Source organism: Hipposideros armiger, unplaced genomic scaffold, assembly GCF_001890085.2.
Source record: "Hipposideros armiger isolate ML-2016 unplaced genomic scaffold, ASM189008v1 scaffold_502, whole genome shotgun sequence".
Taxonomy (NCBI): Eukaryota; Metazoa; Chordata; class Mammalia; order Chiroptera; family Hipposideridae; genus Hipposideros; species Hipposideros armiger.
The window spans coordinates 532,980-553,692 of record NW_017731852.1 but is presented as its reverse complement, the minus strand read 5'-3'; the positions used below and the strand labels follow the sequence as shown (position 1 = coordinate 553,692).

The 20,713-nt window shown below is 53.2% G+C and overlaps 1 protein-coding gene across 4 annotated transcripts in view; it reads left to right on the top strand.

Annotated features, from left to right (window-relative positions):
• Positions 1 to 20,510, top strand: part of CERS4 (ceramide synthase 4) — a 29,566-nt gene extending 9,056 nt beyond the window's left edge. For all 4 annotated transcript variants that reach the window (XM_019667675.1, XM_019667677.1, XM_019667674.1 and 1 more), the window contains 10 exons: positions 12,930 to 13,103; positions 15,060 to 15,177; positions 16,018 to 16,136; positions 16,237 to 16,294; positions 16,649 to 16,699; positions 17,050 to 17,142; positions 17,385 to 17,513; positions 17,843 to 17,949; positions 19,790 to 19,946; positions 20,035 to 20,510. In XM_019667675.1, coding sequence (XP_019523220.1) covers positions 12,930 to 13,103; positions 15,060 to 15,177; positions 16,018 to 16,136; positions 16,237 to 16,294; positions 16,649 to 16,699; positions 17,050 to 17,142; positions 17,385 to 17,513; positions 17,843 to 17,949; positions 19,790 to 19,946; positions 20,035 to 20,193 — 1,165 coding nt within the window. In that variant the 3' untranslated portion in view covers positions 20,194 to 20,510. The remainder of the gene's footprint in view (positions 1 to 12,929; positions 13,104 to 15,059; positions 15,178 to 16,017; positions 16,137 to 16,236; positions 16,295 to 16,648; positions 16,700 to 17,049; positions 17,143 to 17,384; positions 17,514 to 17,842; positions 17,950 to 19,789; positions 19,947 to 20,034) is intronic.
• The last annotated feature ends 203 nt before the right edge of the window (positions 20,511 to 20,713 follow it).

The window sequence follows — 20,713 nt, the reverse complement described above, 5'->3', positions numbered from 1 at the left end:
TGCGCCACTCGGCTGGCCCCATTGGTGACCTCTTGAGATGGCACTTCTCTGTCTTTGAAATCCCAGGGATTTCACAGGAGAGTTCACAGAACCACCCATTTTCTGGGGACATCGAGGCCCAAAGCTCCCATTCCTGCCGTTGCATCTTTCAGGCCCAGATGACAGGCACTTGCCAATCTCTCCTTGCGCAAGGAGGGCTCAGGCCTGGACTGGCAGACTAGCCACCGTCAGTGCTGGCCAGGACTGAATGGCATCTTGTTTTCATTGTGCTTGTTTTATGGCCACTGTCTACAAGTGACACCCAAGCTGACTTTCTCTTTAGGGGTTGGAGGGAAATCTAAAAATAAACGTTCTTAAGGAAAAAAAGGTGAACCTTTTGAAGGAGACTGGTGGGTATGTAATCACATAGGTGGGAGAGGGATGGGGCAGAATTGGGAAAGATTGAGGCTGGAGCTAAGTTGTTTTCTGGGGCCCCAGGTGTCTATAGCCTGAATTGGGGCCTCAGTTTAGCCTTTCTTTCAAGTCATCCATTTGGTGGACAGCTTCTGAGAACCTGTCACGTGCCAGGTGCTGGAAATACGGAGAGGTCAGGCCCTATCAACAGGCTACTTGGGAGGAGATAAAAGTTGCCCCAAAATTCCTGAGAAAAAGGGAGTCAGAAAGTCCAGGAGAAGGGCCCCTGACCAATTGTGGGGACACCTGGCAGGCTTCCTGGAGGAAGTGTCTGGAGAACAGAGTTGTGAAGAACCAGAAGGGGTTTGTCAGACAGAAAGGGAGGGCATCACTGGCGGTGGGTAGGGGGTAATGGAGGTATGTGCAGAGGCCTGGAGGTATTGAGGGCATAGTGCCAGGTCAGTGGGAGCACTTGCAGGATTTAAAGCTGAGAGTCTGATGTGCACGTTAGAAGGAAGGAGGTGGCCTGGGCAAAACCCAGAGACAGGGAGACTGGGTCAGAGGCCACAGTGAAATAGATAGAGAGACGAGGCTGCAGCAGTGGGACTCGAGCAGAGAAGAGACTTGCTCAACAGTGATGGGGAGGTAAATACAAGTGCAGGACTTGATGAGTGTCCAGGAGGTGTGTGGAGGGGCCCGGAATGACTCCCAGATTCCAGTCCCCAAGGACTGGGTGGAAGGTGGGATCTTGGCCAAGAAGTCTTAGGAGAAAGTCAGCGTGTTCTGTGGGGTGGAGGATGACTTGAGTGTGACAGGACAAAAGCCTACACACGACTTTTTTATTTCAAATATTTTTCAGTTTTGGATTTCCATTTGGGTCACTTTTATGATTTCTGCATCTCTGCTGAGTTGTCTTGTTTGTTCACTTATTAGGAGGTAATTTTTCTCTGCATCCTTGAATATATTTGTAATAGCTGCTTCAAAGTCTTTATCTACTCATTCCAACATCTGGATTACCTTAGGCTCTGTCTCCATGGATTTTCGTCTTTCTTGTGTTATGGGTCATGTTTTCCTGTTTCTTCCTATGTCGAGTCATTTTGGATTTTATCCTGGACATTGGCAACCTATGCTGCAGATATTCTGGATTATGTTGTGTTCCTCTGAGGAGCATTGATTCTTTCTTTTTTTTTAATCTTTTATCGGGCAGTTAACCCATTTGGGCTCAAGCTCCAAAGTCTATTTCCCCTGTGGTGGGTGGCAGGTGAAGTCTTACTTTCTCTTTCAGCCTTACCTGGGCTGGTTGGAGTCTGCCCTGTACATGTATGGTTCAAGGGTTCACACAGTATAGAACTTGGGAAATTTTTTTTTTTTTTTTGGGCTTTCTCCTTTCCTACATGTTCAATCCATTGTTGAGGTGTTGTGGTCTCTCCGGGCTCTGTCTTCTCATTTTTCAAGTCAGTTTCTATTTCCAGTGAATAACAGTAAAAACTGGGAAACTCCTCCCATGCTGTTCCTTTATTCCAGGTGTAGAATTACATCCAACTTATACGTATTTTTGGTCACTCTTGAGCAGTACTGCTCAGTAGAATTTTCTGCATGATGGAAATGTTCCCTGTCTGCACTGCCCAATACGGAAGCCACAAACCACACACAGCTATCAACTATAGAAATGTTCCTGGGGGCCGGCCGAGAGGCACGATGGTTAAGAGCTGGCTTGGGACGTCAGAGGATCCCGGTTTGGATCCCACATATGAGGGCCGGTGACACTGCCCTTTACAGCTAAGATGCTGAAAAACAGCTCAACCTGGAGCTGGGCTGCTGTGAGTAGCTGGCAACGGTGTAGGCTGCAGCCCCTGCTGCAGTGGGTTGCTATGGGCTGTTCCCCTTCCCCCAATTCCCCAGCGCTGTTCCCATCCCCGCAATTCCCCAATAAAAAATCTTAAAAAAAAAAAAAAGAAGAAGAAATGTTGCTGATGCAACTGAGAAATTGAATTTTTTATTTTATTTTATTTTAATTCATTGAAATGTAAATAGCTACATATTAGGCTAGTGGCTACCACTTCGGACATTGCAGCCCCATAGAGCTTTCAGGGGCAGCAACTCCTCACCTAACATTGTTGATGGGTCCTGTGACTTTAAGTGAAATGACATATAACAAAACCAATTTACCGTAGACTTGATATATATTGACATAAACAGAGTTAAGTTCCTGCAGCATCTCCTCAACGTTATAACGAAATGATGTTATTTGAGAACCTGCTATAGTTGTTTTTTTATATGTGGTCCCGAGTTTATCGCTATCTCTGAGAGGACTGGCCTGATGTGGCTAACTCTGCCATTACCAGAAGCAGAAGTCTTCTGGTGGTTTTCCATTTCATAAATTATGTACCAGACCATTAGTGTCTCTGCATTTTGCTTTTATTTTTTTTAACTTGGTCCTCCCAAGTCAGCATAGTTTTTCTTCTTTCCTCCACCTTTGGTAATTTTAGAAATTAAAAAAAATTTTTTAAATCGTGGTCAAATACATATCACAAACTTTACTATCTTGGCCATGTTTAAGTGTACAGTTCAGTTATTGTTACGTATATTCATATTGCTGTGCAACCCATCTCCACAACTTTTTCATCATGCAAAACTGAAACTGTTTTCATTAAACACTAACTCCCCNGTTGTGGTGATCCCCAACCATAAAATTATTTTCGTTGCTACTCTAAAACTGTAATTTTGCTACTGTTATGAATCTTAATGTAAGTATCTTTTTGTTTTCCGATGGTCTTAGGTGACCCCTGTGAAAGGGTCGTTCGACCCCCAAAGGGGTCACGACCCACAGGTTGAGAACCGCTGAACTATACCGTCAGTTTACATTCTCTGTTTACAAGATGAAAAAACCTGCATATACAATGGACCTGAGCAGTTCAAACCTGTGTTCAAGGGTGAACTCTATTGACTATCTGGATTAAGGCAATGATCTCATGGTTATGCACATATGTTAAAATACATTGAATCACATACTTTAAACATGTGCAGTTTATTACATGTCAAAGATACCTCAGTAAAGCTGTGTTGTTGTTGTTTTTTTAATTGTAATAGTCCAGGTGAGCTCCCCTTCCACTCCCACCTGTATGCCTGTGTTCTTGTGCAGGTGTCAGTCAGATCCTGCTGCCCTCACCCCCGCCTGCCTGTGGGGCTGGGGACTGCCCATTTTACCCCCTCCAACTCTGAGACCTGACGCTGTCCCCTCCCTCAGTCCTTGAAAACTCCCTGACTGACCTCACAACACACACACTAAGCAGTGCTGGGGACCCTGGAGGTCTCCCCTGGCCCTCACTGTTTGGGGGAGACTCAGAGCCAGCTAGCTCTCTAAGCTCCCCGGGGTTCTTAAGAAAGGCTCAAGGAGGGCAGGAAGGGCAGAGGAAGCCTCTTCAGTAGAGAGCCTAATCTGATCCAGGTCTTGGAAGGCGAGGGGGAACTGGTGATGGGAACCAGTGATGGCGGTGGGGGCATTTTGGGCAAAAGGCACTGCTGATGCGAAGGTCTGGGGGCTGGACTACTAGAGAAGCTCTTGGGAATCCTAGGACCTGGGTGTGGGGTGGAGCTGTGGGAGGGAGGGAACAGGTGCCAGGTTGGTGGGCCCAGCAGCCAGCCCCAAGGCACAGCTGGTGGGCAACCCTCATGGCCCCACTGTTGGCTGTTTAAGTTGGGGGCTGGGGAATTGTGAAGGGGTGGTCTGAGGTGTACCCAGGGGGTTGGGAGGGAGGCTGTGGTGAGGAGGGGTGGCCAGGGGGCTGGAGACACCAGGGGACCCAACTCAGCTCACCCAGTCCCCTGAGCCCGAGGGGAGGAGGGGAAACCTTGATAGGCAGAGGCAGGCCTACGGAGTCCTTCACAGGGTCCTTGATTCCGGGTCCCCTTGGTGGCGCAGAGCAGCCCCCTCCCCTCCCTGGGGAGCTTCCAGCCCTGGCCCTCTCCCTTGGTGGCTGAGTGACCTGTGTCCAGTGGCTTCTGGTTTTGAGCCTCAGGGTTCCCAGTTTCCGGGAAACAGTGGACCTACTTTATGGGTATCAAGCTGACCTTGCCTTTTAAAGAGAGTGGCTTCTTTTTCTAGAAAGTTCAATCACCTGAGCTAAAGTCTTCATATCCACCCACCCATCAATGTGTCTCTTTTACCCACTCATTCATCCACTTAGCATTTAGTTGGCACCTAATATTGTGCCAGGCCCTGTCAGAGGACACAGCAATGACTACAGTGATATTCCTTCCTTCCTGAGGCTTATGCCTTGTGGTGAGGCAGACAAGTAAATAAGACAGATCAACCGGGATGACAGGGCTGAAGGAGTAAAACACATGATAAGGAGATGGAATAATGTGGTGGCTTCTTTGGTAGTGATCTGAGAAGGTGACAAGTGAGCTGAGATGAGAATGATGAGACAGACCTAGACATGGGGCAGTGGGAGGGAATAGCACGTGCAAAGCCCCTGGGACAAGAATGGGCTTGGTGAGCTGAAAGACCCCAAGTAGCCATTGCAGTGAATGAGCTGGTGGGGAGAAGGGAGTGTATCCACAGGGCCAGAGTGTGGAGGGCAGGAGTGTATCTAAATATGAGGGGTTAGGGCGAGGTGGAGCCCTGCACTTGGGGCCCTTCTTTGGGCCTTTGCAGGGAGCAGCATGGGAGTGTCTCCTTGACTGGCTGCCTCTCTGGTCATTATTAGCACCTCGTGGGGACCCTGCATAGAGAAACCCAGAGTAGAGGAGCCAGGACCATCTGGAGGGGACAGCTAGGTCCCAGGCAGGAGCAGCTGTGGTTATCGGCAAACAGTCCCCACTTAGCACATCATGTGTTCTTTGCCTGGGCTTCCAGCCGCAAATGTCAGGTGACCCCAGGCTGCAGGCCAGGCTGTAGAGGCCAGGTGAGTGTGTGTGTGAGTGTGTGTGTGTGTGTGTGTGTGCACACGCGCGCACCGTACCTCTGTCCATTCCTAGGCTGGGCCTGGACATCTGGAGTCTGAATTGATTTCTCTTTTCCAACTAGGGGAAGCCCTGCGTTTCTAGCTAGATTGAAAATAAAATAAACCTGTGTGTACAGCTCTGTTCTGCTGGCAGTGCTGGGACATTTGGGGGTTCAGGTGAATAATAAGGAACAGGTGTGCTCGTTCCGACCCCTGAGGCAGGCCAGGGATCCTCTGCTCCCCCTCCCCCTTTTCATGTCAGCAGGAAGCTCTAATCTTTCTCTTTCCCCCAATCGGGGATATTTTTAGCCACTAAGAAGGATTATGGAGTCTGGCTCCAGGTGGCAGGGGCAGGGCTTGGAATAAGGCCAAAGAGGCTTCAAGATGCAGCTGGGCTGGGAGATGCAGGGTGGGCAGGATAGGGGTGACGCTGGGTATGAGGGCTCAGGCTGGCCCAGCCACCCACTTGGTGTTTCTCCAAGTGACCCTTCGGTGGCCTTGGCTGAGCCCCGCCTGAGCTCATTAGCTACAGCTTTATGGGAAAGCGCCTTTGCAGAGACTAGGGGGTGATCCGGGAAGAACCACCCAGAACCAGCCACAGGCCAGCACCCCTCCTTTCCAGACTGCTCCCCATCCCAGCCCTCTCCTGCTAACAATAAGGAACGAAACTTTACCTACTACCCACTCCACCCTCAGGCATCATTCCAGCCACCCCATGTGGAAAGGGCCTATTGTTATTTTATAGATGAGGAAACTGAGGCACGGAGCGGCCAGGTCACCCGCCTGAGGTTGCGTGACTGGTAAACCGGTGACGCAGGAATCAAATCTATTGCAACACCAGCGTGCAGTATTTGGGAACTGCCTGGCCTCATGAGCCTCCACAATAGCCTGGTAAAGCAGGAGATCAAGCTGTACCCACTTTTCAGATGGGGCAGCTGAGGCCCAGGGAGGCAGAGTATCAGAGGGAATGAGTGGAGGAGCTGGGGTCCAAACATGCATTTTGAAGAGGAGTGCCACCCTGGGCCCCATTTTCTCCTGTCCCTCTGGAAAAGGGCACCTGTTGGGGGTTGGGGAGGTGGAAGAGAAGTCTGGGCCTTGCTGGCCATGGATGCCTGGTTACAGCTGCCCCTGAGCCCACCTGTCTTGGCACCTGTCCCACCAACAGGTGGGTGAAGAAATTGAGGCCCCCAGGACTGGGAGCATTGGAGCTGGGACTTGGGACAGTAAGCTGGACTCCAGACCCTGTTCTCTTCTCAAACTCTGTAGTGTCTCTTCTTTATCAAGACGGTGAAAGGGGTGCAGGAAAAGACAGACAGGTTAGAGAGAGGGTAGGCCTTCCAGGGCCGAGACCTCTGCAGTCAGGGTAGGGTGTCAGTCTGAAGCCCCCTTGGAGGGCTCTCTGGTTTGGAAAGTACTTTTCCAAAATGACTTGGGGCCAGAAAGGGCTGAGACTGCTTCAGCTGAGGGGACTGGGATTCAAGACTGGTCATGCATCCTTCCTTCTCCACTCCTCAGCACCTCCAAAAAGACTGGCTCACTCCCAACCTCACAGTGAATGTGGCAGGGCTGAGCAAGGCAGGGCTGGGGGAGGTTCTTTAAGTGGATCCAAGGTGGGGGCAATCGGGAGGTTGTGACAACTGAACTGGGTTTTAAAGGATGCATAGGAGTTTACCAGAGAGATAAGGAAGACGAGTAAACCCTATGAGGGCAGGGACCATGCCACTTTCCCCACCATTTTGTGTCCTCAGCACCCAGCAGGGGACATAAATATTAGGTGGACATTAGGCAGAGGACAGCATTTGTAAAGGCTGGGGGTGGGGGTGGGGTGAAATTGTACAGTGTGGTGGGAGCAGAGTGTCAGGCAATGAATGGTGGGCTTTGAGGCTGGGGACACGGGCAGAGGCCTGAGTTATGAGATGCCATTGTTCATATGTGTTCTCCCTTGTCCCTGAAGCTCATCGTGATTTGTAAGCACCACAGCTTCCGTGGACCCCGATCTGGGCACCCTTGGGTGGGGGAAGAACATGGGGTTGGGATTCTGGACTCAGCCCACTTCCCTTTGCACTTGTGTGGGGTGGTCTGTCGGATGGGTGGGAAGGCCCCCGAGAAGGAGGCCGGAGATGCTCTGCGGTGGGTGGGTGAGGCTGGGAAGGCCAGGCTGGGCATGTGCCCTCGAGCCCCAGTGGGAGCACAGGATCAAGCCGTCCTTGCCTGTTAGTGAAGATGGTTTTTTTTCCTAGAGAACTTGACCATCCTGGCAAAGTTTTCCTGCACATACCTGTCTATGTGCCTATTCTGTCTGTGCTGCCTGAGCCTTGTAGGTCTAAACTAGCCACCACCATACATCCTTGACCTTTCACCAAGCCGCTGCCTTCTAATGCCCGTCCCCCACCAGAGCGTCCAATGGCAGCTGCTACTGCTAATTACTTACTGATGCCTGAAAGCAGGATTCCCCCCATGTGGTCTATGGTTGGGTGGGGACTGTTCCTTTATCGATACTCCCCTCCCCAAGGATTTCATCCATCCCCTTGGACCTGTGGAGTGCTGCCCAGTGCCCACCCCACCCCACCAGCTCCTTGCCCCTCCACCACGTGTCCCCTGCTTGCCGTGTTCAACACAGAGCCCAACTCCTGCCCAGAAGTCCTCTCATTCTCGTTCACCCAGTTCCTCAGACTCTGAGAATTTTTCTTTTTTTCTGTATGACTTGTGATATTGTGATTTATAATAAGAAATACAAGTTTGGTCTTTGTTCTCTGTCCTGGCACAGAGCTCCTAAACTGTGGGAATTGAGAGAGATAAAGGTGGCTTTTGTTATGTTAATGAGGTACTTTTGGAAAGCCTCCTGGTCACCTAAGGCTGGTTGCCAGGGGAGCCAACCATGTGCCAGGGGGTTGGGACTTTTAGTCCTACCCGCAGACCTCTGGGAGGGGAGAAGGGCTGGAGGTTGACTCAATCACCAATAGCCAATGATGTAATTAATGAAGTCTTCATAGAAACCCAAAAGGACTGGGTTCTGAGAGCTTCCGGGTTGGTGAACACTTGGAGATTTGGGGAGAGTGGTGCCTGGAGAGGGCATGGAAGCTCCACCCGTTCCCCATACCTGCCCTACGCGTCTTTCCATCTGGCTATTCCTGAGTATATCCTTTATAATAAACCAGTGATCTAGTCGGTAAACTGTTTCTCGGAGTTCTGTGAGCCACTCTAGCAAATTCATCAAACCAGAGAAGGGGGATGATGGGAACTTCCTATCAATAGCCAGTTGGTCAGAAGACCAGGTGATTGTCGTCTCAAATGGAGGGGCAGCAGTCTTATGGGATCGAGCCCTTAACCTGTGGGATTTGACATGGTCTCCAGTTAGATGGTGTCAGAATTGAGCTGAATTCTGAATTATAGGACACCCAGCTGATGCAAGAGAATTGCTTGCTGGTGTGGGGTGAAAACCCACATGTCAGAACTAAAATCTGAATCATAGACTTTTTTTTTTTTTTTAAAGATTTTTATTGGGGAATTGGGGGAAGGGGAACAGACAAGTTGCTGTCCTTTTGTTCTTCAGTCTAGTTGTGGAGGACGTTGCTTCACTGGCCCAAGTTGGCACCATCATTGCGCTCTTCCCGAGCGAGGCAGATCAGTCGCCGGCTTCTGGACGGCCGCTCACGCTGGCTGCTGGCCGCTCACGCTGGCTGCTGGCTACACAAGGTAGCCCATGGCAACCCACTGCAGCAGGGGCTGCAGCCTACGCCGTCACCAGCGACTCACGGCAGCCCAGCTCCAGGTTGAGCTGTTGTTCAGCATCTTAGCTGTAGAGGGCAGTGTCACTGGCCCTCATATGTGGGATCTGAACCGGGGCCCTCTGGCGTCCCAAGCCAGTTCTTAATCGGCCAGCCCTGAATCATAGACTTTTTGAATATAAATGTTTTCATTTGCCCAGAGAAAAGGGCCCACATTATAAATGCACAACTCTGTGAATTTTCTCAACCAGAATAGCACCCAGGTCAGGAGACAGAAACTTCTAGCCCTAAGCAACACCTCATGGCCCTTCCGGACACTACTCTCCTGATGGCTGGCAATGTGGCAGGCAGAATAATGTCCCTTAAAGATGCCCACATCCAATCCCAGGACCTGGAAATGTTACCTCGTATGGCAAAAGGGAATTGAGTTTGCAGATGGAATTAAGGTTGCTAACAGCGTGACCTTGAGATGAGAGATAACCTTGGATTACCTGGGGGGCCTAAAGTAATCACAGGGGTGCTTATAAGAGGGATGCAGGAGAGTTGGAGAGAGATTTGAAGACGCTGCACTGCTGGCTCTGAAGCTAGAGGAAGAGGCCGCAAGCCAAGGCACACAGGCGCCTCTAGAAGCTGGAAGAGGCGCTGAAGCACCTTCTCTCCTCTGGAACCTCCAGAAGGAACACAGCCCTGCCCGCATGCTCACGAGATTCACTGCGCACTTCTGACCCCCAGAATTGTAAAAAAATAAGTCTATATTGTTGTTTTTGTTTTGTTTTTAAGATTTTATTGGGGAATTGGGGGAGGAGAACAGCATTGTGGAATCAGGGAAGGGGAACAGACAAGTTGCTGTCCTCCCATTCCCAGTCCAGCCGTGGAGGACCTTGCTTCACTGACAACGTTGGCACTGTGATCACTGCGCTCCTCCCAGGTGAGGCAGATCGGTCACCGAAGGCCGGCCGCTCACGGCGGCTCCCAGCAGCTCACGCCAGCTGCAGCCACCCACGCTGGCCGCCGGCCACTCACGGCAGCCCACTGCAGCAAGGGCTGCAGTCCACGCTGTCGCCGGCGACCCACGGCAGCCCAGCTCATCCTAGCCGCAGAGGGCAACGTCACTGGCCTTCATGTGGGACCCGAACCAGGGCCCTGCTGCCCAGAGCTGGCGTCCCAAGTCAGCTCCCAAACAACACATCACTCAGCCGACCCAGTCTATATTGTTTTAAGCCATGAAATTTGTGGCAACTTGTAACAGCAGCCACAGGAAGCCAATGCAAGCATCATAGATTTTTTTTTTTTGCCTGGTGCTGAACTTGATATAAATGGAATTGTACATTCCTGCTTCTCTTCTTGCTCCTTTCTTGAGGGTGTTCACCTCTTGGGTGCTCTGCCTCCACAATGTCTCTGGAAATGTCCCTTCTCTCCACCACACCCACCTCATCTGGACAGTTCACGGCACCCCCCTTATGGCCTCCCACAGGCCACTTCCTGCATGGCGTGCTATCTCACCTAAAAAAAAAAACCACACAAAAAAACATGAGCCCCAGAACTCCCAGTCTCCACAGGCAGGAGTGTAAAATGATGCAGCCATCCCAGAAAACAGTTTGGCAGTTGCTTATAAAGTTAAACACGCAACTGCCCGATGACCCAGCAATTCCATTCCTTGGGATGGACTCAGGAGACACGAAAACTTTTCTGTTCACATAAGACTCGGATGTGAATGTGCGTAACAGCTTTGCTCATAATTATCCCAAACTACAAACATCCCAAATGCCCATCAGCAAGCGAAGGATAACCACTTATGGTATATCCACACGGTACCTAGGATTCTGTCTTAAGAAGGACAGAAGCTACTGGTAGATGCACCATGGGTGAGTCTCAAACGTGACACTAGTGAAAGCGGCCAGACACGGAGATGGAGTCTGTGGCTCCATTTTTGTGAAGTTCTAGAACAGATAAAACAGCCTGCTCCTCAGAGGCCCTCACATCCATCTGCAGACCTCCAGTGCAGATGGAAAAAAAAAAAAAATTGGGACAGAGGTGACCTTGGGTGGCAGAGATGGAGACTGAGTGGGAAAGGGCACGAAAGAACTTGATGGAAAAACAAGAATGTTTATGGTAGGAGGTTGGGCTACACAAGTAGGTGCATTTGCCAGAACTCAGCAGCTCTACACTTAAGATGGATGCATTTTGCTCTAGTAAAAGTTACCTTGAAAGAAAAAAGACACACAAGCAAATATTAAACCCTAATTATGATCTGCATGCTGAAATATTTAGGGGTGATGTGGCTTGATGTCTGCTGCTTCATTTGAAGTGCATCTGGAAAAATCAGATGGACTGATGGGTGGATAGAGGGATGGATGGAAGCATGAGCAGGCATGAGATGAAGTAAATAATGCAAAACGTGAATGATAGAATCCAGCTGTGGGCATATAGGTGTTCACTGTAAATTCTCTCAACTTTTCTGCAGATTTCAAAATTTTCCTCATGAAAATTCCTCCTGTTGGGGGAAATCATCTAAATTCCTTCCCACAGGCCCTGAATGACCTGCCCTGTCCCCGCTCTACCCTCATCTCCTCCCTGTCCCCCCCTCGCTCACTTTGTGCCTCCTTACAGATCCTCTAGCTCTCTCAGCTCATTCCTGCCTTGGGGCCTTTGCACATGCTGCTTACTATTTCTCTGGAAAGCTCCTCTGTACCACCACTACTCCCCTCTATATAAACCCAGGGCTTCTTCATCTTTCTGTCTCAGCTCAGATGGTTTCCCCTTACAGAGACCTTCCTTCGTCACCTCATTTAAAATCATGCCATCCTGTTTATTTTCTATCAGGCCCCATCACATTGGGGTTATTTCATTTATTTATGAATCTGTTTATATGCGTATTGGCTGCCTTCCCTGGCTGGGCTGAGATCTCCATGGAGATGGGAATGTGTCTGCTTTGTCCCCAACACCTAGCGTGGGCTGGCATGTGCAAGTCAATCAGAGAACATCTTGTGGACGGATGGATGGATGGATGGAAGGATGATGGATGGACCAAACAAACAGATGGGTGGGTGGATAGATGGATGGGTGGGTGAGTGAACAAACATTCCAAGTGTCTTAAGATCTCAAAGGGAGAAGCTGTGTGGGCTACTCAAGACAGCTGGGCTCCGCAGGTGGGGGCTGCTTCCCTGGCAGCTCTATTGGGTTGTCGGAAAAGTCATGACATATTTTTTCTAGATTTTCCGTTGCAGAAATGTGTCATGACTTTCCCGACAACCCAATAGATGGAAAGCAGGCTCACCTTGGTCGCTGCAGTGTATCCGGGAAGCTCAGTCTTGCAGTTGTCTCTTTTGCCCAGCTGCCACCCGTAGTTGGTCTGGAATAGAGAACAAGACAGCTGACATTCACACCTCCTGGGGAGTCCATGTTGGGAAGATGGACAGGGAGGGGATTGCAGGTTTCAAGTCCTTTATCTTTGGGCTGCATGTAAGGTACCTTCCTGCAATAGCAGGAAACCTTCCTGGACCTTTAAGAGCTCGAGGTCATGACCCCACTCAGCCACTTCCTTGACTTCTGGCCACTGTTTTTCTTGAGTGTAAAAGTGCAGAATAATAGCTGTTGTCATAGCTGTGTTGTTAAGGGTCAGTAGGCACCAGGCTAAGGACTTTGTGTGCCTGACCAGGCTGGGCTGAGAGGTGGATATTACTGTCCCCGTTTTACAGATGGATTTGAGGTTCAGAGGGGTTGAGTCATTTGCCTGAGAACACACAGCCCGAGTCTAACCTTAACACTGGCTATAATAAACTCCCGGTTGCCAGGCACTAGGGGAGAGAGGGCACCCATCCTGCATTCTGAGCTCGCCACTAACTGGACCGACTGTCCACAGGATGTGGTCCAGGCTGAATGAGTGGCTGTGGTGGGAGAGGCTCTGGCTACCGCCCAACTACTCATGGACCCAACTGGAGGACCGGGATGGAGTGGTCTACGCCCACCCCCGGGACATGCTGGCGGCCCTGCCCCTGGCGCTGGCCCTGGTTGCCATGCGCTTCACCTTCGAGAGGTGAGTGTCGGTCTTGGCTCGTGTGTGTGGTGCTGGCCCTGTGCTGCCACCTTGTGCATGGTTTCTTCCTAACGGGTCCCTGGTTTTGAAATAAAGTGCTTTTCCCGCTCCATCCTGCCCCCAGCTGCCACCACTCACATTCTACTGGTCTCTGATGGCTGTTTTATCAGAACATTGGCTGCAGCTCAGGTCTGGGTGAGCCAGCATCTTCAGAAAATGGGTGGGGACCTGGAGGGACATATGCCTGCTTTGCTGACCGAGGACAGGTTAGCAGAGGCCAGTTAGTAAGCAAAGAAACTCCTGCCCGTTCCCTCCTCCCCCTGTCCCCTACAGGCAAGCCTGTCCCTTGTCCCTTGTCCCTTGTCCCTCATCCTTACCATCCCTCCCTTGCCCACCGCGTTGCCCCTTCTAACACCTTCCCTCCTGTTCTCCTTTTTAGCTAGAGGAAAAATCATAGGCACTCCCACCTCCCCTTTGGGGCCCCTTCCACTCAACCCTGGCCTCCTGCAGCCTGGCACCAGCCCCTGAATATATGCCACCTGCCCAGGTTCCTGGCGACCTCCTGGTTGCCAAACCTGTGGATTGTCAGTCATTTCTTGGGTGACTCCGGTGCTGCTCGGAGCTGAGTTTCTTCCTCTAGTCCTGGGAGTCCGTCTCTTGGTGGTGGGTACCTCTCCTGGGGTCCCTCCACTCTGTCTCAGGGAGTCCCACCCTTTCCCATGTGGCACCCAGACCTGCCTTGCCAGGCCCCTTTCCTGCCAGCCTCCCCACTGTCCCCTGCGTCAAACTTCCCTTGATGCAAAGGACCCCTCTCCCTCTCCTTTCTCCACATACATGTCCTCCTCCACTCAGGTCTGCCACCTTCTTGGTGACCACCTGGCCTTTCCACTTACTCCCCTACGGTTCCGTTAAGGCTGGGTTCCAGGGAAACCTGCCCAGCCCCTTCCCCCACAAAGCCCTTAACCCCGTCCAGCCACTTTGGGTGCTCTCTCTGTCTGCCCTGACCACAGGGACATGGAAGCATTTTGCATCTTGCTTTGTCTCTCCCGCTCATAAGGAGCTTTCTGGAGTCTGGGCTTCCTGCACACAGGCTGGGCACGGAACCCAGGGAACATCCACTGACCTTTATTTAACAGGCACCATTCGTGCACTTACTCTGTGCCAACCACTGCTCAAAGCAGTTGATGTGTCTTAACCCACTTAGCAACCCTAAGAGGCGGTACTATTATTATCAATTACCATTTTACAGAAGAGGAAATGGAGGCACAGAGAGGTCAAGTGACCTGCCTGAGGTCACACAGTGGGTAGGCCAAAAATAGGGTTAAGTGCTTAATGCTTGGCAGATCGTAAGCACTCGACAAACATTAGTGCATTCCATTCCCTTCCCCCTCCCCCCCAATCACGACTGAGTCTGGAATGAGTTCCTTGCTGGGGTATTTTACACCTCAGTTTCCCCAAATGAAGGGTGATTTGGGGATGATGGATATGAGATTTGGTCCGGATCCCTGGCCTTGGGGATCCCTGGCCTTGTGGGCTATGTGGTGATTGACTGACCAGGGTCTGGCTCCTCCCAAGTGTTCAAGCTGGAGTTGGGGGAGACTGGGAGAGGGGAGGCCTGAAAGGGAGGGAGCAAACCTGCTCCTGCCAGTGGGGAGCCCCCAATCTGGTGGGGGGCAGACCAGGACCAGGCTACCATGAGTCAGGCAGTAAGGGGACTCTGATCCCTGGTTTGGGATTGGATTGAGTGAAGGCGATTGGGTACCCCAAAAGTTTACCCTCACGCCCCCATCCTGAAGATTGGTCCAGCTGCATTTCTTATACATAGTCTAATGCAACAGCCAGGCTACCCTCCAGAGTCCCAGGATATGACTTGGCCCCTCCCAGCCTCAGTTTCTCTGCCTGTAGCATGTACGTTCCTTCTCACTTGGACTGATGGACTGTGTCCCCTGCACCCAGACTTGTTGGCCGGCCCCTGAGCAGGTGGCTGGGTGTACAGGATCAGGCCAGGAGGCTGGTGAAACCGAACGCCACACTGGAGAAGCACTTCCTCATGGAAAGGGGGCGACCCAAGGAGGTGAGGCCCCCGCTGCCCTTCTCTAGCCCCATCTGCCTGCCTGGCTGCTGTGTGGATGGGGGCTGGGACCGTATGTGACCCACTTGTGGGGGGGGGCAGGGAAAACCTAGGGCAGCTTCTGGCTCCTCCACAGTGCTCCCCGCCTGCCCGCCCCCCGCCCACTACCACCACACACACACACACACACACACACACACACACTTCACCAGGACCCCCATCAGTGAGCTCATCTGCCCAGTGAGCAGCTCCTGGGACCAGAGCGGGTTTGTCTCCTGCTCTGGGGAAGAGTAGAAGCCCTGAGTATTTGGAGGATTCTGCAGTCATGTGACCCTCCTATTCCCATCCCAGTGTAGCTGCCTCGTGGGCAGGATCTGGGCTGGGTCCTGAGGGGGAGAGGGAAAGGGAGAGGTCTTCCTACCCTGGGGGATGGGGGGACAGCTCCTGCAGAACAGAGCCTTGTGATCCCCCTCCGTTGGCAGTCCCCCTCTGCAGGTAGTTGTGGGGGGCAAGGTCTCAACCGCCTGTCTGGAGTAGGTGTGAGACTTCACTGTTCTAGAGAGAAAACCTCTAGGGGGAACTGCCCCCAGTCCCCAGCCCTTTTCTTAATCCCAATCACCATCAGTCACCTGCCTGTCCTGTGAGCAGGACTGGGTTCTCAAAAGGCCTGGCTGTTTGGGGGGCCCCATCCTATCACCCCTCTCCCCTATCTCCATAGGTAGACAGCCCCACAGGTGAGGTCTGGGGCTGTAGGGGTGGAAGGAACAGAGCTGGGTCCCATCTGTCCTGGAATAGAAGTGGAAAGCCACCTTGGTGACCACGGCCCTCCTCTCCCCTCCCCAGACTCAGATGGCTGTCCTGGCCGCCCAGTGTGGCCTCACGCTGCGGCAGACCCAACGCTGGTTCCGGAGACGCCGGAACCAGGAACGGCCCTGCCTGACCAAGAAATTCTGTGAGGCCAGGTCAGCCGGGGGTGGGCCTAGGGAGGGGGCTGTCTGGGGCTGCAAGGGGTGGGGTCTGCTCCATCAGCAGCTGCCTCATGGGCTCCCTCCCTGTCCGCAGCTGGAGGTTTGTCTTCTATTTGTGCTCCTTCTTCGGTGGCCTCTCGGTCCTCTACCACGTGAGTGTTCCTGACTGCTTCCTAGCCCCTCCACCTGCCCCATAAGCACCTACTGCGTGCCAGCCTGGCTTGGGGGTGGGGGGTGTGGGCAGAGGGGAAGGCATGTGCACAGAGTGGGGAGAGAGAACTCGACAAGGTCATGGCAGATGTTCCCTACTGTGCGTGGGGCTGCGGACCTGGCCGTGAATGAGCCCCTGGTCTAGAGTGACAGTAGAGATATAACCAGGTGGGAAACAGCAGAGCTGAGTGACAGCAGCACCTCAAGGGCCAGGGCAGCCCCGAGGAGGCCCCAGGCCTGGGGTGGGGGGCTGGTGTCCCACCTTTAGACAGCCTCAGGTGCCTGTGTCCCCACAGGAGTCATGGCTGTGGAGGCCGGTGATGTGCTGGGACAATTACCCAATCCAGGTGAGTGGCAGGGGGTGTCTGGAGGCTGGAGGGAGGATTGGGAGGATCAGAGTTCCTGTGGCCACAGGCAGTACAGCCAAACCCGGACATGACACCATAATCCCCCTCCAAGTCCCACTTTAGTTCCACCTCCCCTGTGGAACAGAGAGGGGCCAGGAGTTAGGAAACTTGGAAGAAGAGCTGCCACAAAATCACCGCCCTTGATTACCTCCAGGGACGGAGCACGCACACCTTCTTTGCTCATTGGGATTCTGGTTTTGAGCACATTGGGAAGGGCCCTGAGCCATGTGTGTGCCCCGAGGGAACCTCCACTCCCCTCAGCTAATGCTGTCCCAACCGCCCTGCCACAGCCCCTGAAGCCGGCCCTGTACTATTGGTACCTCTTCGAGCTGAGTTTCTACATCTCCCTGCTGGTCACGCTGCCCTTTGACATCAGGCGCAAGGTGAGGCCAGGCCAAGAGTCCAGCTAAGGATGTGACGTCCTGGGGGAGTCGGGACCCAGTCTCAGGTGGGCAGGGATGGCCTCACCCCACACCTGGAGATCCCCTGGTGCCTCAGGTAGGAAGCGTGGGGTCCACTGGGTCCAGAGGCCAGCCAGCCCCGAGAGGGCTGCTCCCGGCCCTGTGGGAAGGGGCCCCTCCAGCCATCCAGTCTTGTTCTGCCTGTGACCTGTTGTTTCCCACAGGATTTCAAGGAGCAGGTGGCACACCACTTTGTGACCATCACCCTCGTCACCTTCTCCTACAGCGCGAACCTGCTGCGCATTGGCTCTCTGGTGCTGCTGCTACATGACTCAGCTGACTTCCTGTTGGAGGTGGGCCCTGCCAGAGCCCTCTCAGCCGCCCTCCCCCACCCTCCCAGGTGCCCCTGGAGATGAGACCCCGCCCCCAGTCTTCCTAGGAGACTGCCCTTCTATCTTCATGGGAGGTGAGGCCCTGCTTCTCCTCTTCCAGGAAGATGAAGCTTCTCATACACAGACCACTTTGTACCTTTCTAGGCAGTTCTTAAAGATAAGGCCCTGCCCCAGCTCACCTGGCCCAGCCCCATGACGCCTTTTCCTTGAGATGAGGCCCTGCCCCTTCCCCCCTGGTTTCCCACCCCTACCACCCACCTGAGTCCATTTCTCTGTGCTGCCCTCCCCAGGCCTGTAAGATGTTTAACTATGCGCGCCAGCAGCAGGTGTGCAACTCTCTCTTCATCGTCTTCTCCTTGGTCTTCTTCTACACACGACTTGTGCTCTTCCCCACCCAGTGAGTCAGCCCTCCAGTGTGTGTGTGTGGGGGGGTGGGGGGGTGGGAGGGGGTGCTAGGCAGGTGGGCAGGCACAACTGGGATCCAGGCCTGCCTCACCCTCAGTTCCCAACCCAGGGAGCAGTGGGTGTTGGCTGGGAGGCTCCCAAGAGGAGGCAAGGGAGGGTTTTGTGTTCCCAGCCCAGGCACAGCATATGCAAAGGACCAGAGGTGAGAAAGACAGAGACCTGGGCTTGGTCTTCACTCTCGTGTGCCTAGAACATGGTGTGGTCGGGTACCAGCTCACTAAAGTCTTTACCTACTGTATTTGCTGAGCCTCTGACAGCAGAGAGAGCAAAGTAAAGATCCCTGCTCATATGGAGCTGACACTGGGGGTTGGGCTAGGGGAATGAAATAAGGCAAACAAGTAGAATATAGAGCATGTGAGTGATCAAACCCTGTTATCGTAAAAATAAGACCTAGACAGAAAACAAGCCCTCACATGATTTTAGGTGCCAAAATATGGCACCTTGGCATACTGAATATTTTAAGCTGAAGGAGTTAGTGGAAAAGGCACCCTTCTCCCTGAAACAGGTCATAAAACCCTCATGTGAGGGGTGTGTGTCCTCCATATCCTAGAGGAATCATGCTAGGATTTCTTCTCTGGCTAAGTCTTATTTTCGGGAAAACACGGTATTAAAAAGGAACTAAAGTCAGGCATAGGAAGTGTGTGGGCAGTTGGAATTAGAACTGTCACGGAAGGCATCACTCACAATGTTCATACAGAAAGACTGGAGGAAGGTGAAGGAGAGGACCATACTGATCATAACAGAAGTGTTCCAGGCAGAGGGGAAAGCACGTGCAAAGGCCCTGAGGCTGGATGGTGCCTGGCATGTTGGAGGAACAGTGAGGAGGCCCATGTGGCAGGAGCAGAGGGAGAAAGGGAAGAGCTGAGGGCAGGGAGGTGGGGGTTTTCATCCCAAGCGAAGTGGAGGGTTCTGAACAGAGGAGGAAAGGATTTGAGTTGGGTGCTCACAGGTGCCCTCTGGTGGCTACAGAGGGTGAGAACCCTCCAGGAGCTGAAGGGCCAGGGCCCAGGCCACAGCTCTCTGGACCAGGTGAGGGATGATGGGCTGGACCAGTGCAAGTAAGAGAAGTGGGTAGACTTGGGGATAACTCAAGGGTCACAAAATGGTAATGAGCTCAGAATCCTCCCTAGCTCTGTGGGTTTGAGGGGCCTATTTCCACTGCCCTCCAACCCCCTGAAAAGTCGTGGAAGAGGCAGTGAGCACACCAGCCTGGGGTTCCAGCGAAAGATGTGAATGTCCATTGTTTGCAGCCATGAAACAACGTGGTCACCTGGGGACCAGGTGTGGACGGAGGCCCAGTTCTGGGGCCCCTGATGTTTCCAGGTCAAGGGGAGCCTGCAGGGAAGACAGCGCCGGTGTGAAGTGGGGAGGCAGGAGTGTGGGTTCCTGAAGGCAGACGAGGAAAGGGCAGAAGGTGTCGGGAGGGAGGGCCAGCCGGGCACCTGCTGCCTGAGCCAGGCAGCTGACTGGTGACCTCACAGCTGATCTGGGTGCGGGTGGCAGGGGGTGGGAGGAAGTGGGGGTGAGGGGGTTCTGAGGAGAGAAGGAAATCTGAAAGGACCACCCAGGAGAGCAACTGGGATACGAAGCGCCCCCTTGGAGTTCATGGTTGTACAAGCTTGTGTGTCCTCACTTAACACAACCAAGTGAGAGCGGACACTTAAATGCCTAGTTGAAGAGCATAGCTATTACTCTGGAGGCAGTGGGGTGCCATCCAAGGTTCTGGAGCAGCTGGTGAAGCCCTCTCCCTCCTGCCTGGCCACCTGCCACAGGATCCTGTACACCACATACTTCGAGTCCGTCCTCAGCTGGGACCCCTTCTTCGGCTATTATTTCTTCAACTCCCTCCTGCTGCTGCTGCAGTTGCTACACGTGTTCTGGTCCTGCCTCATCCTTCGCATGATCCACAGCTTCACGAAGAAAGGCCAGGTAGGGCCAGGTGAGGGTGGGCTCACATGTGCCGCCCTGGAGCCCTTGGCCCAGCAGCCCCCCGCTTCATGCCCACCCTGTCCCCCAGATGGAGAAGGACATTCGCAGTGATGCGGAGGAGTCAGACTCGAGCGAAGGGGAGGCGGCCCAGGAGCGTCCGCAGCTGAAGAACGGGACGGCCCCCACTGATGGCCCTCGGAGCCGGGCAGCTGTGTGGCTGGCCAACGGGCACAAGTCAACCACGTAGCTGGCCAAGGACTGGCTGTGAGGAGCTGCCCCCAGTGCCTTGGATTTCTGGGGCAGCTGGGCCAGCGGCCTTTGGGCCAGCTGTGGAGATAGGGAGGGCCCCAGCCCCTGAGGGTGGGGGGGGGGGCTGATGACCTGTCTCCAGCCCCTTCCTTCCATCTACGTTCCCTCCTTCCCTTGGGCCACAGGACAGCGCTGGGGCGGTGGGCAGCAGCAGGGTGCTACAGCCCACCAGAGCCACCTCCAGGCTGCAGCCTGGGGACTACAAAGAGCCCCAGGCTGAAAGGGGCCCAATAAAACTTGAATGGAGCCAAATTCTCTGCCTGAGTGTTTGTGTCCCTGTCACAGCTCCTCGGAGACCCCGAGGAAGCCAGGACTCTGCTTACGAGTACATACCCCACTGATGGGACACTCACTGCCACCCCAGGACATGTGCTAAGCCCCAGGGGACCCTGACAGCAAGCAGCACATGGAGACTACCCCAGGCAAGTCCCTGACTCCCACCCAACGCCTTAGCCAAG